Below are 18,892 nucleotides of genomic sequence, written 5' to 3'. Positions count from 1 at the left end.
AATATATAAAGTGATCGCAGAACACAGAACCAGCTCTTTAGCCTCCTGAGGTTATTTGAGGGTGTGTGGGAGTTGTACAGTTGTCATCACGTCCCACGGGGTCAGCCCTGGGGTGTCTGGCCTGTTGCTGTGGGCCATTTGCTCCCTCTACCACTGCAGCGCGAGCTTGAACCATATTGTTGGCAATAAGTAGGACTCAGTGAGTGCTGAACCGTGCCAGTTCTGCCCTTGGTCACCAGTTTTGTTCATAGTTTTATGGACACATTATCTAGCCCTAGCAGGTGATGGAGGCTCTTGGGGTCTTGTTCATGAGGTCACAGATACAAGTGGTGGAAATTAGTTTCTTTCAAAGGGTGGCTGGGTTCTTCCCTTAGAGATGAGGTGAGATGTTTGTTCATCCGAGGGGGACTTGGAGTAAAGCCTCTGCTCCTCAACATCAGGAGTCCTACTTGATGCCTCCTAGTCGAGGTGTTTCAGGCATATCGTACTGGGATGAGGCACCAGGTCATACCCAGGATATGCTGGAGAGATTATATCTGTCAGTTGACCAATGCAGTGTCCCCCTGGCTAAGCTGGAAGAGGTGGTCAGGGTGAGGGAAGTCTGGGCTTCTCTGCAAAGACTGCTGCTCCTGCGAGCCGAACCTGAATGCAGGGCTGCAATAATAATGACAACAATATTCATTCATTTTTATCTGCTTCACAACAACAACAACAACAAAGAAATAATCTTTCTTTATTAATGTTACTTACAGAGTGGGGTCATTATAAGACAAGTGACTGCTATCAGCTTTTAGCTACGTCTTTCTTTTTCTGTTTAATCACGTACCAGTATTTCAAATGTTTGGATTACACATGAAAACACGACTGGTACGCTGGTGTGATATTCACGTGAATTAACTTTTTTTTGCTTGCTTGATTCCGGTGTCAGTCACAACAGTCATGGATGACTCTTTGTGTTTATATTTTATTAAAATTGTTATTAGGAATCCACAGATAATTGCAAAGTCATTGCATTAAATCACACTGAGAAGTTTTTACATTCTATTTAATGTCTTTGGACTTTGTAGAGAAAACAGAGACAACAGCACACGATCCTACTGCGTGCTGTAAATATGTAAAGACTTTAATAAGCTCATATGATGGTTTCATCTTGGTGCTAAAACACCAACAGCCTTCTGCAGTGAAACATGATTAGAGTAGAGTAGAATAGAATAGAATAGAATAGAATAATTACTTTAATTGTCCCACAAGGGGAAATGTGGTTGTAACAGCAGCAAAAAACAAAACAAAAAAACCCCCACATATACAAACAGAACAGGACACAGAACAGAAACACACAATCTTCACATATTTACATCATGGACAATAGTTACCAAAACAGAGCACTGTACAGTTATTAAAATTAAAGTGCAGATAAGTGGCAAACCCAGGTGTGTGTCTGTTACTTGTGTTTCCAGGTCAGTGTTGATGTCTTCAAGGGCTTTCCTGATGAAGACAGCATTGTCAACTACACCCTGAATCAGGCTTACCGGGACAACGTTTCTGTGTTTGCCAGTGAGTCGCCTTTGCATGTCCGACTGTAATCATAGTATCTAATGCATTTAAAGTGCAGGAGTGAGGACATGCTCTAGATTTTCACAATGTCCTGTTCGTGCTTTGCTTGCAAAAAGGTCACTTGGGTACCCACAGACCTCAGACTGCTTCCAGCTAGAGGTCAGCTGACTCCTGTCAGCTGACTTCCCTTTGGGCATATCTCATTCCACTGAAGCTTCTTCAGTTCTAAAACCAATCGCTCCCAGATTATTTGCCGTAGTGAGAGTTGTCCATTATGAGGGTCGCTGACCCCCTAATGATTCTCTACCTAATCACATGAGCCAAGGTGTGAAAACGAGTGTAGGTCACAATCACCATTGTGGACCCACTGCGAAGCCTGGCCCCACCCAATCGTGTGATTTCTGAGGTCAAAAGGCCCAGGATGTGAGTGGGCGCTAAGGCATCTGGGAAGGCTCTCAAAACGTATATGAGTGTGCCCCACACTGCTCCCCCTGGTGGATACACATGACATTACCACTTGATTTCCTAATTGCAGTTTAGGGGCGTTACTACTCACGGTTGCATCATTCACATCACAGGCGGGGATGTCACTGCGCTCACCCATCAACCAGCAATCAGTCAGGATTCCTCACAGTCCTGTCAGGGATGAGCAGCTGTTTCTGTTTCTATATTATTCAGAGTCGTTCATAATCACATGAAGCATATCAAATGCCCACATCAGAGTTTTGATGCAAAATTAGATTTTCTTTTACTATTCTAATGTTTTCTTTCCCCAGGTGTGATTTTCCAGACTAATAAAGATGGCTCCCTTCCACCACATGTTATGTACAAAATCAGACAAAATTCCAGCTTAACAGAGAAGACCAATGAAATCAGGAGGGCCTACTGGCGCCCTGGCCCCAACACTGGGGGGAAATTCTATTTCCTGTATGGCTTTGTTTGGATCCAAGGTAAGGAACTGAAATTCACTTACTTCCCCAGTGCTGACGGTTTGATTGTGGTTGGAATGAGAATTCTCAGTCTTGTGTGGTTTTTGAACAGTATGTAGATCAACGGTTTTATGCACAGGACCCAAGGGGTGACACACTGATATCAGTGCCGTTTCATTTGTTTTTATGAAGTAAAGGTAACGTGCTTACCTGGCCTTGTGTCAGATTGGCACCCTGTCCAGGATGTACCCTGCCTCTTGCCCTGTGGCAGCTGGGATGGGTTTCAAGCCCCCTGCAACCCTGACCTGGATGAGCAGAAGGGGATGGATTGATGGAACGTGCTTACAACGCTGCAGCAGCAGCCTTTTCTAACTACAAATCATATTTTATTTAGTTGCTGAAAGCAGGGAAGCCACTCAACTGACACAGAATATTGAATGATGAAATCAGAGTGATAGACGTGTCTGAAGACAACGCAGTGTAAGGCTGTTTAGCCAGGAGAGGTCACAGGCTCTGACAGGGTTGGATCATTATAAAATGACTACAAATCAAACTTTCAGGGTCTCGTGTGTGGGAATGGAAGGACAGGACCCAAATGCAGGACTCACGGGTTTATTAGTCAGACGACTTCCACCTCAGCTCTTCCTCCAGAAAGGAGAGCGGTGCCTGCTCCCGCTCGTAGAAGTCTGAGGGGTCCAATTCGTGTCTTCATGGGTCTCATCAGGCTATAGCATAGAATGAAATTACAATAGACTTTTATTGGATGTCATTCCTATGAAAACTGGTCACACTACAAGTGTGGTAGCTCTTTAAGGGTCTGTGGTCTTTATCACTGCAGTTTATGTTAAAAGGAAACAGTTGTTTTAAGTTATTAGAATATTTCTACTTCAGTTCATCATCAGCCTGTTTAAAGAATGAGCTTTTAGCTGCTCTCTGTTTATTACCCTCATTCATAACTGAGTACAAGTCACGTGCTGATGTGTAAGCCTGCAGAAGACAGCAAATATATATATATATATATACATATATATAATTGAGTCCCTTGTATTTTATAATGTTCTAGCTCACTCTTTCTCCATATTTATGTCGAATATTGTCACTGAGTTTCCCATGAAAAATGTTTAAGCATAAATATAAAATGAAGGTTATATAATTCTACTGTACTGTATATTTCATCATGTGAATTAAAAAAATCTTAATTTTTTTAAAGTGATTAATTTGTAAATCAGTCTGACTCACAACATCCTTTATTACCCAAACCGTCACCATCAGCTGATATACAAATATGTAACACGCACGCTGGAGAGAAATACGAACCCTGTCTCGATTCTCTTTTCCAGACATGATAGAGAGAGCGATCATCAACACATTTGTGGGGCATGACGTGGTGGAGCCTGGCAACTACGTTCAGATGTTCCCCTATCCATGCTACACCAGAGACGAGTAAGGAACAGACTAACATGTAGCCCTGTACTTTATTTACTGTGATTCTGTTTGTGTGATAATAATAAACAAAATAATGACACGTTACCATTAGAAAGTCATGTAAACAGAATGTCTTAAGCAGTTTGAAAAGTTCATTTAAACGTGACCAACGACCGGTTTGGATGAATATATTCCTCCATCAGCACATCTGTCTGTTACTGTGATCATCAGCTCATACCCTGTGTTACTGTTGTCTTTGCAGTTTTCTCTTTGTGATTGAGCACATGATGCCTCTGTGTATGGTGATCTCTTGGGTTTACTCAGTGGCCATGATGATTCAGCATATTGTAGCTGAGAAAGAGCACAGGCTTAAAGAGGTGAGTGTTTGTTAGTGTGATTGGTCCACACGACAGCGTGCTCAAAGATTGTTGGGGATGGGAGCAAACAAAGCAAAGATTGAAACTTTAAACAAACATTTGAAATATAGGGCTTGTATTTACAAAAAACATGCAGTACAGCTCAGTGATAGAATCGCTCGCAGCATTTCGTGCATGTCAACACCCCCCAAGCAAGTCCAGCTTATTGCTGGTAATGTGGAGCAGTGTCTCACAACAGTTGGACAGTGATGGACAGTGATTTCAGTGATGGGCCCAAGCACTCATGTACCTGAGGGACATGATCGCATGTCTCCATGTCCACACCCACTGGTCCAGAGCTGGTCCAGTGTTCTGCAACCAGGACAATAACTGCATGGTTCCTCCGGGATCTGAAGTCTGATAAGTAGACGAACTTTCCTGACCAGGTCCAAGATGAAGCGACTCTCTCCTGCTCTGGTAGAAACCCGTCATACAAGCAGCAAGCTGAGGGAATGCAAGGATGCTCACCCTGCCTGTTACCTCTCACCGAGACCAGTGGAATAAATGTGCACGAGCAAGCAGCTGCGAAGAGTCACCAGTGAACTGCTCCCAGTATGTGTGCAGCTGTGTGGCTCCTTTATGTTTCCTTTAGTGTTGAAAAGCAGGGTTGCTCCACAATCCATGGCAACATTGTTCCACGCTGTACATCAGCGCGCAGCCTTAGTGCTGCTCTTTGCTGCCTCCTCTCAGGCCACTTTGATACTGCGACCACGCCAGCCTTAAAAACACAAACATGGGTCCATGTTCTGCTTAGTAAACTTATTTCTTGATTTTGTGCCACTTTTTACATTTTCACATTTTTAATGATAAGATTATAATGGTTTTTTTTACATTGATTAATACCTTACACCAAATACATATTATATGTTAACTTGTTGAATGGAATTAAATTTTATAAAACAGTGTAAAAGTACTTTTACTGCTTAAGTACTTTTGAAACATGAGAAGTTTTATTCAATCTTACGCTGATAGGTTAATAAAAAAAAGACGAGCTGCTGTTTCTCCCGGCAGTCAGGGACTCGTCATCACTTTCCTCCTGCTTACGGCGTCCCTGTCTGATCTTTGACTTCTGTTTATCGTACACTCGCTCACAGCTCTCAGTGTGCGACAAATCCTCTCTGGGCACCAGTATAACTCAGTGGGCGAGCATATGACACAAGGCAGCAGCCTGGGCTCTCTCTGCTCACCTGTCTGTCGTCACTACTGGTGTCAAATAAAGACAAAATACCAAAAAAAACAGGGGGCGATCGTGGCTCAAGAGTTGGGCGTTCGTCTTGTAATCGGAAGGTTGCCGGTTCGAGCCCCGGCTCCAACAGTCTCGGTCGTTGTGTCCTTGGGCGAGACACTTCACCCTACTGGTGGTGGTCAGAGGGCCCGGTGGCACCAGTGTCCGGCAGCCTCGCCTCTGTCAGTGCGCCCCAGGGTGGCTGTGGCTACAATGTAGCTGCCGTCACCAGTGTGTGGATGTGTGGATGACTGGTAGTGTAAAGCGCTTTGGGGTCCTTAGGGACTAGGAAAGTGCTATACAAATACAGGCCATTTACCAAAAAAACAACATTAAAAAACGAGAAACGCTCTGTGCAGACTGATCATGATGATGAAAGACAGAAGACTTTATGTCTTTATTTGCTTTGTTGTGAAGCAAACAATCCTGCAGCATAAGTCAGGGCCCAAAACCAAAAGCCACCAGTGGGAATATGTAGAGAATGACCCAGAATTTACTTCAGCTTAGTGACACTTGGACATTATCCTGAACTGTGTGTGTTACATTAAAAGACCTCAAAGTGCTGCAGGTGTGTGTGAGTGGGTAAACATGGGTTATAGTGGTCACTAGAAATATAACACCACTCCCATTACTTCACAAAATTCACTTTCACAAATTTCACAAATTTATCATTAAAAATAAGGATGTGTGTGAAACAATGAGTGATGGAACAAAGTGTCTCAGTGTGGAAAAGGTCAAAAAGCCGTTTCTAAAGTTGTGGGACTCCAGCGAACCACAAATGCCAGAAACACAGAATAGTGGTGACCCCTCCCAGGAGGAGCCGACCAACCAGAGTTAACCCTGTTTTTCTGTCTCAGGACCTGAAGACTTGCTGTGGTAAACGGAAACAGGATTTCTGCCGTCTGCCAAAACATCCAATAAGGAAAATGTTTGTCCATCTGTTTGTGACCTCAAGCTGAAGCACGCTTCAGCAGGACAATGATCCAAAACACAGCAGCAAGTCAAAGAAACACAACTCTGACCTGGTCAAAGTCCTGACCTGAGTCAGACTGAGATGCTCAAAAACCCTCCAGTGTGGCTGAGTTACAACAATTCTGCAAAGACGAGTCAAATTTCCTCCACAGAGTGTAAAACGCTCACTGCCAGTTATCACAAACACCTGAGTGCAGCTGTTGCTGCTGAGGCCCAACCAGGTTTAGGGGCCGTGTAGCTTTGGGGTTTTGTCCACTTATTCATAAATACTTTTATTTAGCAACTGCATTTTGTGTTTAGTGTGTTGTATAAGGGTCAAAGACTTTTTCACACTACTGTGCATACTTGCAAGTAACCATAGTGTCTCTGTCGCAGGTAATGAAGATGATGGGTCTGAACAATGCAGTCCACTGGGTGGCGTGGTTCATCACGGGCTTTGTCCAGCTGTCCATCTCTGTCACTGCTCTCACGGCCATTTTAAAGTACGGCCGGGTGTTGCTCCACAGCGATCCCTTCATCATCTGGCTGTTCCTTACCATCTATGCCGTGGCTACTATCATGTTCTGGTAAGACTTCTGGCTCAATGCCTCAGTGTGCACAGCTTCACGGGTAATGTTTAGTACAGAACAGGAAGGGGATACTCTCACCACAGGGTCAAAGGTCAGTTCTGCCCAGACCTCCAATATATCTACTGGTGTGCATGAGATAAACTATGAATTGAAATGCTATGTGAATAGAGCATGGTGCATTTAAGCCTAGAAAGATAAAACTCATTGAAAAAAAATTAGGAAATTGTCAGTTAGCATTTATCGGTACGGAGAACGCATAATTTAATTTTTACCTCTGACAGCAGTTTGATAAGATTAAGCACTTCCTTCCTACCATCTGCAATCAAATCTTATTCGATACTCGCTGGTCGTTCTCACTTAAACAAGAGGGTGAATGAACTTTAACATGTGTAAGTCTGGCAGTGTTTTCAGTAGTTACAAGAAGCACTCTGAGCACAAACCTCCACCAAGGCAGCTCACTCTTTAGGTTTCAGGGAATAAGATTATAATATGCATTTATTATTTTTACTTTATTCTTTTAAAGAATACTTTAAGATGTTTGCAGTGCATGAATGTGCAGGCTTTTGTTATTTGTCCTGTTGAAACCCACTTATACTATTTTATTATTTATTTATGTGGCAAGTACACGTGTAGCATTCATTACACATTTAAATGTTTCGTTGACCTTGAAGAAGAGGTCAGACGTCAAATGACATTTAAATATTAATTAGATATTTTCTATTTGTTGACAATACACACGACTGTGAATATAAACTCTCCACCCATTTAACGTTTCATTTTAATCTATTCAGGACTTATCGAGGCATCATGTTTACAGACATAATGACAGGATGAGATGCATGCAAACTCTACCAGGGAGGTACTTCATTACCTGAAGTAACTTTATTACCATATACCAAATAAAATGCCCATCCTTCCTGCGAGCAGTCTTTATCCTCGGGTCCTCTGCCAGAGGCCTGGGAGCTTGAGGGTCCTGTGCAGTACTTTGCTGTTCCTGCGCTCTGCTGAGGCCACGCTCCCTGTTGGGGATCACTGCTCTGAGCGCTCCGATTAGGACTGGAGACCTTCACCCTCCAAATCTTCTATTCAGTTTTATTTATACGGCAACAACAGTCGCCTCACAGTGCTTTATATTGTAAGGCAGACCCTACAATAATACAAAGAACACAGAAAATCCCAACAGTTAGATGACCCCTGTGAGTAAGTGCTTTGGCGACGGTGGGAAGGAAAAACTCCCTATTAACAGGAAGAAACCTCCAGCAGAACCAGGCTCAGGGAGGAACTCACATCTGCTGCTATTCGATGGGGATGAGGGGAGGAAGACAGGATGAAGACATGATATAGAAGCGAGACAGAGATTAATAATAACTAAATGCAGAGAGGAATGAGAAAGGTGACTGAAGAAGAAACACCCAGTGCATCATGGGAATCCCTGGCAGCTTACGTCTATCGCAGCGTAACTAAGGGAGGATCCAGGGTCACCTGGTCCAGCCCTAACTATATGCTTTAGCAAAAAGGAAAGTTTGAAGCCTAATCTTAAAAGTAGAGATAGTGTCTGTCTCCTGAATCCAAACTGGAAGCTGGTTCCACAGAAGAGGGGCCTGAAAACTGAAGCCTCTGCCTCCCATTCTACTTTTAAATACTCTAGGAACAACAAGTAGGCCTGCAGAGCGAGAGCGAAGTGCTCTAATAGGGTGATATGGTACTACAAGGTCATTAAGATAAGATGGGGCCTGATTATTTAAGACCTTGTATGTAGGGTCTACCTTACAAGGCGCCTTGAGGTGACTGTTGTTGTGTTTTGGCACTACATGTAGACTGACTGGGCTCCCAGTTGGATTTTTGCAAAAAGGTGGCGTTCCCACCAGGGAAGAGTTGCTGTCCCAAGTGGAGGAATTGAAGTATCTTGGCGTCTGTGATGGAAAACAAAAGATTGACAGATAGATTGGGGCCATTTTTGCATGTAGTCCTACCTGGAGGAGGCTCAGGGCACGCCGGAGAAATGTCCCTCCAAAGGCCCAATAATCCCCTCAGTGTTTCCTGAGATTCCTGAGGTCTGAGTCTCTCTTGTTAGGCTGCTGTCCTTAAGACATGGTTATTCATGGACAGATGGATGGATACTAAGCTGTCAGTATGTCAGTGTAAGAGGAGTTTGTAGTCAGCCTCCTGTGGTCAGGACTTTTTCGATCAGTGCTGGAGGTTTCTGCCAGACATGGAAAACCTGGTGTCTTGAGTTTTAATGTTAGTGAACATTGAGTGATGATTATTTTTGTAAAATTGTGAACCTTGTCTTTATATTTAGTGATTTTGCTGCACATCTCATTGTATTTTTAAAAACTTGTGGAATATGTCCTGAAACAAATGAAGCGTAACTTTTTTCCCAGTTTCCTGGTGTCAGTAATCTACTCCAAAGCTAAGCTGGCTTCTGCCTGCGGAGGAATCATCTATTTCCTCAGCTATGTGCCCTATATGTATGTGGCCATTAGGGAGGAGGTGGCTCACGACAAGATCACTGCCTTCGAGAAATGCATTGCTGTAAGGCATTTTACATTTCCTTCCTTTTTCACCAATCAAAACTCTTTGAATTTGTGGTGCGTTGGTAAAATGCTCTTAATCTGTTGTTCTGTGAAATCAGATAATCCACATTGTTTCCTTCTCTTTTAGTCTCTGATGTCTACCACAGCTTTTGGCCTTGGCTCCAAGTATTTTGCTCTATACGAGGTAGCAGGTGTTGGCATTCAGTGGCAGACCATAAGCCAGTCACCTGTAGAAGGCGATGACTTTAACCTCGGCCTCTCCATGATGATGCTCATCATTGATGCTGGCGTGTACGGTGTGCTGACCTGGTACATAGAGGCTGTGCATCCAGGTGTGAAATCCTTGCTCTCTCAGGTTTTCTCCCAACAAACGTTATTTAGGAATCTTCTGCTGATTCGATTTTCCCTAATTTTCCATTAGGAATGTATGGGCTGCCGCGCCCATGGTACTTCCCACTGCAGAGGTCCTACTGGTCTGGCAGTGGCCGTGTGGAGACCTGGGACTGGCCTTGGTGCGGAGGTGGAGCTGCCAGGCTCAGTGTGATGGAGGAGGATCAGGCTTGTGCGATGGACCACCGGAGGAATGGTAAAAACCAACAATATGGTGCTCGAGGACAAGATTCCCATATTCTGTCAATCAGCTTAAAAACACTGTAATACACACCGTCCCTAAACTTCAGTAAAAGGATAAATATTATTTTTCCATCCATAATATCATAATAAAATTAAATATTATTATTTCCTTACACAGGAACCTTTCCAAGTTTGCATGTTTGAGCAGGATTATGAATTTCCAGATTCCAATGTGACACACGAGACAGTTCAGTTCAAAGTGACATGAAGCCACGCCCCTTTTATTTCCTTATTTGTCCCGAGTAAATAATAGTGCTGAGTTCAAATCTCCATGCAGAAACCACAGGGCCTCTCCCTGTTTCAGGCATGTGGTTATTTGCCTCTCCTCTTAGTGCTTTTAACAAAAGAAGTGGAATTAACGACGGAGAACTGAAACACTTTTTAAATCAATATTTTTATAAATGATTCCGATTTTGTTCTCACTGCTTTTTCTTCTGTGTCATTCCAACTCCAGAGGAGATCCGCGGGATAGAGGAGGAGCCCAACCACCTTCCCCTGGTGGTGTGTATAGACAAACTGACCAAGGTGTACAAGACAGGCAGTAAACTGGCCCTGAACAAACTGAGCCTCAACCTCCATGAAAACCAGGTGGTTTCCTTCTTGGGACACAATGGAGCTGGGAAGACGACTACAATGTGAGAGGCAGTGTGCAGCATGTAGTAATGGTTTTTATTGTGCAGCTCCGGCACTGGAGAGCTCAACGATTTACTCTTGCATGGTTTTGTAGATCACACTGAGACGTGCAGGTTTTATAAGACTCATATATAATGAAATATAAACATCCGTGATCTGTTCTTAAATGTTCAGCCTGCTGCAGCTACACACAAACAAACAAAAAAAGAAGAAAATAAAAATATGATATTTTTTAAAGATATATTGGACCAAACAGCATTTAAGCAACAAATCCTGTTTAATGTATCACTGTGACCTGTAATCTAAACTGTATGTTCATAGGTCCATCCTGACAGGGTTGTTCCCGCCCACGTCTGGCTCTGCCACCATCTATGGCCACGATATCCGCACTGAGATGGAGCGTATTCGACAGAACCTCGGGATGTGTCCGCAGCACAACGTCCTGTTTGACAAGCTGAGTGTGGAGGAGCATCTGTGGTTCTACTCCAGGCTCAAAGGCATGGCTGAAGAAGACATCTGCAAGGAGATGGACAAGTCAGCTGCTTTTATTCAATTCAGTTTTATTTATGTAGCGCCAAATTACAGCAGCAGTTGCCCAGAGGCACCTTGTATTGTAAGATAAAGAGCCTATCCTGAACCTTTATGGAAATTCAAACTGTGCATATGTAAAGGCACTGAGGTCACAGCTTAATGCTGTTTAGTTGTTTGGGACTCATTAGGGTTTAACTTGCCTCACAACCTTTCACTCAACCAGTGTCAGTGTCTCCCTGACAACCAATAACTCTGTGTGTGTGTGTGTGTCCAGGATGATTGTTGACCTGGAGTTGTCCAACAAGCGTCACAGCTTGGTGCAGACATTGTCTGGTGGGATGAAGAGAAAGTTGTCTGTCGCCATTGCCTTTGTTGGTGGTTCCAGGGCCGTCATCCTAGACGAACCAACCGCAGGGGTGGACCCCTACGCCCGCCGAGCCATCTGGGATCTCATTCTCAAGTACAAACAAGGTGAGTGACTCCTAGGCATCGTGCAGAGTGACATGACATCAATCCAGGGATTCAATCCTCACCAAAGATATTTAAGTGTTGTTCAGTCTGTGCATATTTCTTGTATGCACGTGGGAAAAGATTTCCTCTGCGTTCAGTTTTCAGAATATTGTTGCAGAGGCACGCTCTATCCTTTTTTTGATGTCCTGCTTGGTAAATGTAACCCAAACCACCTCCTACATATGTGTGTGGCTCCTCTGCCTTAGGCCGCACAATTCTGCTGTCTACTCACCACATGGATGAAGCAGACCTTCTGGGAGATCGCATTGCCATCATCTCACACGGGAAACTCAAATGCTGTGGCTCCCCACTCTTTCTCAAGAGCACTTATGGAGATGGATACAAGCTGACACTGGTCAAAAAGCAGAGCGAAGGCCGAGGTGTGTGTGTGTGTGTGTGTGTGTGTGTGTGTGTGTGTGTGTGTGTGTGTGTGTGGTAGTGTTTTTATTTCCTGCACCTGTGATGCTGTCAGCCTACAGAGCATTTGCAGATTTACACTAAGAAGTCTAGCAGAGCCCCTTAATGATACATATGGCCATGATTTATGAATGCATGTGTGCATTGGTATACACAGAAGTGCAATCATATACACTGCATACATTGTTTGTCTACTATATGATTTGTACATTTGGGATTTTATTGGTTTTATCTGACATATGTACAACCTTTGTCTATACTTTGGTGAATTACAGTAGAAAATACTTACTGGTGTTCTGGTATCACCACAAACGTACATCCAGCATTCACTTCAATAATCTGATTATAATATAATCATTTATGAGGTGAGAGTTCAGTTAAAGGAGCACCTCATAAATGATGTTCATTTTATTCAGTGTGTGCGTGGAGTTGAACTACACACAGCAGAAAGGTGTTAGAAGCAGAGCAGTAACACGATTATTAAACCTTCAACCAAAACTGCTTTTAATAGAAAGGCAAAACAAAAGCACACAAGCAGAAGAGCCCTGCACTATGCAAACATGTGCCCACCACCCCCACCTACCCACCACCATGCAAAAAACCAAAAGTCTTCATGCTTTGTGTTTTTTCTTTCAATGCTAAGGCCAGGCCAGCCAGTTCCAGCCTCCGTCTCTGTCTCCGTCCTCCTCTCTGTCGCCTTGCTCAGAAGTTCAGGTCACTCAGTTTATTCGTCAATTTGTGGCTTCCTGCCTGCTGGTGTCCGACTCCAACACTGAGCTGTCCTACGTGCTGCCTTCTGAGGCTGTCAAGAAGGGCTGTTTTGAGAGGCTGTTTCAGGTACATTTACACAAGCAAAGAAAACTCTTCTGTTACAGAATAAACTCACAGCTATTGATCGCAAGGTTGGTAGTTTGATCCCTGGTTGCTCCCAGTCTGTATGCCAAATATCCTTGGCCAAGATACTAACCTCAAGTTGCTCATCAATGCATCCATCAGAGTGTGAATGTTTGATAAAAAACACGTGTGTAGAATAAGAATAGAAAAAAGTGCTGGTGTGAATAATGAGTAGAAAAGCAGGTCATTTACATCTTTTCTGATGCTGCTGCTGATATGTTTGAGTTTGTTAGCATTCTATATATGGTCTGGCTAATTGCATAAAAGACAATGTGTTTTAAATTTAATCTAATTCAATTCAGTTTTATTTATATAGCACCAAATTACAACCACAGTTACTTCAAGGTGCTTTTGTAAACTAACAACTCTACAATAATACAGAAAACAACTGCCTTGGTGGCTGTGGGAAGGAGAACTCCCTTTTAACAGGAAGTAGCTTCCTGCAGAACCAGGTTCAGCAAGGAGCAGTGATACTCTGTGATAGGTCGGCCGTGCAGGGAGGAAGACAGTAGAATTGTGGAAGAGGGCCGTGGATTCATAATCGATGGATGGATGAATGGGTGGATTTGGCCTGCACCAAGCAGACCCCCCACCGGGCACCAAAGAGGCCCAAGCCAGGGGAAGCAACTACAAATGAGTAGCAGTAGGGAGGGGAAACCCCCAACCTCCATGACCATGGCCTGCAGTGGGCAGGGCTCAGAAAGGCCCAGGCTCAGGCCTAGCCAAATATACATGTTCCCAAAAGGAGACGAGCAAAACTGAGAATGAAAAAACTAAATGGGATATAATAAAAACTTAAAATGACATAAATAAAGGACAAAGATGTGGAAACCACACAAGTAGTACTAAAATGTTGAACTCAAAATGCTAGTACAAAGACCCAGCACTGTAAGTGTGACATAAAAAACAACTTTTTAACAGTGTTGTAGTACCCCAAACCTTGGCAGATCTTAGCATGGTGTGCAGTGTCCTCAAAGAAGTGGACAAAAGAAGACCCATAAAGGCTGACAAACTTCAGTTCAGTTTTATTTATATAGAACCAAACAACAGTCGCCTCAAGGTGCTTTATACTGTAAGGTAGACCCAACAATCATATGACCCCTATGAGCAGCACTTTGGTGACAGTGGGAAGGAAAAACTCCCTTTTAACAGGAAGAAACGTCCGTCAGAACCAGGCTCAGGGAGGGGCGGGGCCATCTGCTGTGATTGGTTGGAGTGAGAGAAGGAAGACAGGATAAAGACATGCTGTGGAAGAGAGATTAACAACAAGTGTGAAAACCTCCCGGAGCAGATAACCAGTATCTAAAAGCCACGTCCTTTAGAAACGGGGGAAAAATACAGCACCTGACACAGGACCACGTGCACCCGGCCCTTCATTTGACCTACTGTTTGCTGAAGTCTCATCAGAAATGATCTAACTGTAAGAGTGGCTGTCAAGAAGCCATTCTTAAGGAAGTATGCCAAGTTGTGCAAGAACTAGACTGAAACAGGCCTTAAGAATGAAGCCAAGTGTTTCATTTTTGTATCAAATCCTCAGTTTGTAGCAATCAAAAGAAAGCTGAGCATATTTATCGACCTTTAAAACATCTTGACATAAATTTGTTATGATGTTTTACAGGTCGATCTCATAATTAAGCCAGCAGTGTTGCCGATTTTGTTCAAATAGATGGAAATTTGAAAGGGGAAAAAGTACTGACAGGTTGTGATCTATCATGGAGTACCGTCTGGTAAGCATTGGCTTCATTTTTTAGTGATCCCAAACACACTGCAGTGCAGTAAAAGCATATCTGGGTAGACAAATTCCCAGTGAAACACTATCAGCCATTCACTGACCTGCCCAGGAACTCAATGTTATTGTAGCGGTGTGGAATCATCTTGACAGAGAATGAAGCAAAAGGCAGCAAACAGCCACAGATAAGCTTTGGGATATCCTTCAAAAAGCCTGAATAAGTATACATGAAGACTACTTCCAAATAAAGTTCATTCTTCATTCTGTGCTGAAGAATAAAGGCGGTCATACATAAAGACAGACTTTGTACACTTCTAACAATCTTCAAACTCTCATTTTGCCTTATTTACTAATTTGCCATTGTGCCTCCAGGCTTTAGAGAAGAGCTTGGACTCCCTGGCACTGACTAGTTTTGGGGTAATGGACACCACCTTAGAGGAGGTCTTTCTCAAAGTGTCTGAAGAGGACCAGTCTCTTGAAAACAGCGATGCTGGTGAGCACATGTTTCTTATATGTTCATATGTGTGTTTTGACTTCATTGGTTGGCACATGGCTGACATGATTACCTTCTTCCCACCCCTGTTATCTCTGAGCAGACGTAAAGGGTTCGCCAGGGGGGAGCTCTGTAGGGAAATCATCAATCGGTTCAGAAGGTTTGGGGGGACCACAGGGTGAGACAGGATCCCAAGTGGAGCCTGAAAAGCCAACGGTGGAACTAAACAATCTGGTGAAGTGCTCCACACTAAGCCAGAGCCAGTCTTCTCTAATGTCCTCCTCATCTGTCGGCTCAGTAAGAGGCGATGAAGGAGGGCTATATACCGACTTCTATGGAGATTACTGTCCGCTCTTTGACAACAGACAGGGGGCTGACTCTGCTAGCCTCCAGGGTAAGACAGCAACAACAGCAGATGTACTCTTGTTTGATCGTTCTTTGCCACATCTTTCATGAATTTATACACAAATGAAAAACATTTTTGTTTGTTTGTTTGTTTTTTGCTAGTTTATTAAAAACATCTTTACATTCTCTTACTCTGCTGAGGCAAATGATGGTGTGGTGCACTCTATTGGTTTGAGCATCTTTAAAATGTGTCAAGAAATGATGGTTGGAGACCAGATGATGCAGAGTGACAGTGAATCCAAAATTTGGGGAAAAAATGACCTTAATAAAAGAACAAGTCAGTCATCCGTCCATCCTTCCCTCCCTTGTTATGGGGGCAACAGCCTAAGCAGAAAAGCCCTGATCTCCCTCTCCCCAGCCACCTCACCCCACCAGTGTGTTATGGACTTGCTCCAAAGCCTCCTGCAGATGGGTCATGCTGACAATATCTAACCTAGGAGGCAGCCAGGCAGCGTCTTGCTCTTGTTCCATCCTGCATCTGAGGTTTGACTAATGGACGAGCTGTCCCTGAGAAGAGACCTTTCTAGGGAAGCTGAGGAGTGTGACCCCCATGTCTTTATCCACAGCATGTCTTTATCCTGTCTTCCTTCTCTCACCCCACCCAGTCGCAGCAGATGGCCCCGCCCCTCCCTGAGCCTGGTTCTGCCGGAGGTTGCTTCCTGTTAAAAGGGAGTTTTTCCTTCCCACTGTCGCCAAAGTGCTGCTCATAGGGGGTCATATGATTGTTGGGTTTTTCTCTGTAGGTATTATTATACCTTACAGTATAAAGTGCCCTGAGGCGACTGTGATTGGGCGCTGTATAAATAAAATTGAATTGAAAGAAACCCTCTGATCCCCCCCTTCTTAAAGATGGGACTCACCACCCCAGATCTCCATGCAGTGCTGCAGAGGAGTATCAATCAAAACAGCCCCACAAGATTTGGAGCCTTTACGAGCTCAGGGCAAACCTCCTCAACCCCAAGGGCATGGCTAGGCTCTTGGTCCTCTACAGAAGATGTGTCAGTGGATTAACATGCTTAAAGTATTCCTTGCAATGCCTGACTACATCATGAGTTCAAGTCAGCAGCACCCACACCCACTACACACTGTAAGTAGTGCTCTGCTTTCCCCTCCTGTACCACTCGTTTGCCAGAATTGCTTCAAAACAAACTGAAAGTCTCTTTCCATGAAGTTTTTGCTTCAGTTACTGCACGAGCCGCATTCTCTTGGTCTGCCGGTAACCGTCCGCTGCCCACAGTGTAGTAAGCCCAATAAAAATTCTTCTTCAGCTTGAGGTTTACCCTTACCTCCTCTGTTCACCATTTGGTTCAGGGATTACCACCACAACAGGCAATAGCATCTTTACCGCAGCCTCAGCAATGGAGATGGAGAATATGGTCGATATAGACTCAATATCAGCCTCCTTCAGACTGCTGTCAACATTCTAGTTGAAGAATTCCCAGAGCGGAGCCTCTGCCAGGCACATTTAGGCGTGCCAGGTTCAATATCCTCCCCCACCACCTGATCCTACTCATTACCAGGCGGTGGTCAGTTGATGGCTCTAGCCCTCTCTTCATGTGAATGTTCGGGATAGATCAGAAATCTGATAATACAATAAGACAACTGACCATCAACCTACGGTGTCCTGGTACCATGTGTGTGTATGGGCACCCTTATGTTCAAAAATAGTGTTCGGTATGAACAAACTGTGATTTGCACAGAGGCCAAAAACAGAACCCTGATCTGGTTCGGATCAGGCCATTCCTCCCAGTCACCCCCTTCAGGTCTCACTGTCCACGTGAGTGTTGAAGTCTCCCAGTAAGAAGACAGAGTCACTAGATGGAGCAGTGACTTGAACAGTCCAGGACCTCTCCAGGAGACTGGTTCCAAACCAAAGCCATGTGTTGAGCCTGCTATAGCCAATATCTCTCAACCTCACACACTAACTCAGACCCCTTCCCCACCAGAGAGGTGGCATTTCATGTCCCAGCAGCCAGCCTCGATATCTAGGGATCAGACTGCCACAGCCTCCATCCCTGACCACTGCCTGACACATGCAATGTTTGAATGGATAAAATGTCAGCCAAGGCACGGACAGAATATCTGTGGAGGGATATAAAGATGGGATTCACAGGCACTTCCATGCATGTCAAACAGAATTTAAGATAACTGAACAAACAGGTGGTAAATATTTATCTAAGATGACTTAAAGTTGAACACGTTTTTAAAGGAAAGAACAGACTTTTTGTTTTATAAAAACACACAGTTATCACCCTCATCATGAGTTTAGATGCTCGAACTCATGAATCTCATGGCTCGTTTCAGGGTTTAGTGACTTATATTGTCAAAATTTAGATGAATATTTTCATCAGTTTATTAGTTAATACATGCAAGTGACAATGCTACAACATTAAATGTTTTTTTCTTAGTTTTTGTTTTTCTTTAGATCTTTTTTCTTTTCATGCTTCTGGAATAAAAATGCTCATAGTGAGCAGAATAGTGTGAGCACTAAAGAATCATACAGACCGGCGTTGTGATTACTGTTCTCATCCATAATTTGTCAGTTTGTCTATTTCATGTTTTAACTTTTTCACTTTAGGAGATGCAGAGAACCCCTCGTCACCAGAGCCGGAGGTGCTGGAAGGGCAGGGCACCTTCAAGCTGGAGGGTTGGTGGTGTTGAAACTGAGCCAGTTTCACGGACTTATTATCAAGAGGTTTCACTGTGCCAAGAGGAACACCAAGGGTCTCTTCTCTCAGATCCTCCTGCCTGCCTTCTTTGTCTGTGTGGCCATGACCGTGGCCTTATCTGTGCCCGAGATCGGTGAGATTTTACTCGTCCTTTGCTGGTTGTAATATTGCTGCTGTCCCACTATTTGAAGATGAACAGGATTGTGAAGTCTACTGCTAAACAGTTCTTATAGATGTGGTGATACAGTGTACAGAGCTCCTGTAGGAGCGGGCTCTCAGCAGTTTAGACGATATAAGTTGTTGTGATTTGGCCACATGTAAATAAAACTGTATTGAATTTCACATTCATCG

The 18,892-nt window shown here is 43.8% G+C and overlaps 1 protein-coding gene across 1 annotated transcript in view; it reads left to right on the top strand.

Moving 5' to 3' along the window:
• abca2 (ATP-binding cassette, sub-family A (ABC1), member 2) overlaps window positions 1–18,892 on the top strand; it is a 102,294-nt gene that overhangs the window by 48,801 nt on the left and 34,601 nt on the right. The window contains 17 exon segments of the mRNA XM_040046497.1: window positions 1,458–1,554; window positions 2,331–2,504; window positions 3,824–3,926; window positions 4,171–4,285; window positions 6,897–7,087; window positions 9,475–9,625; window positions 9,755–9,959; window positions 10,049–10,213; window positions 10,715–10,895; window positions 11,215–11,427; window positions 11,699–11,895; window positions 12,141–12,314; window positions 12,995–13,188; window positions 15,347–15,467; window positions 15,571–15,861; window positions 18,454–18,527; window positions 18,530–18,674. Coding sequence (XP_039902431.1) covers window positions 1,458–1,554; window positions 2,331–2,504; window positions 3,824–3,926; window positions 4,171–4,285; window positions 6,897–7,087; window positions 9,475–9,625; window positions 9,755–9,959; window positions 10,049–10,213; window positions 10,715–10,895; window positions 11,215–11,427; window positions 11,699–11,895; window positions 12,141–12,314; window positions 12,995–13,188; window positions 15,347–15,467; window positions 15,571–15,861; window positions 18,454–18,527; window positions 18,530–18,674 — 2,791 coding nt within the window.

The sequence above is a fragment of the Simochromis diagramma genome, unplaced genomic scaffold (genome assembly GCF_900408965.1).
Source record: "Simochromis diagramma unplaced genomic scaffold, fSimDia1.1 OVJJ01000005.1, whole genome shotgun sequence".
NCBI lineage: Eukaryota > Metazoa > Chordata > Actinopteri > Cichliformes > Cichlidae > Simochromis > Simochromis diagramma.
The sequence above is the reverse complement of the archived record's forward strand: the minus strand, read 5'-3'. Positions and strand labels throughout refer to the sequence as shown.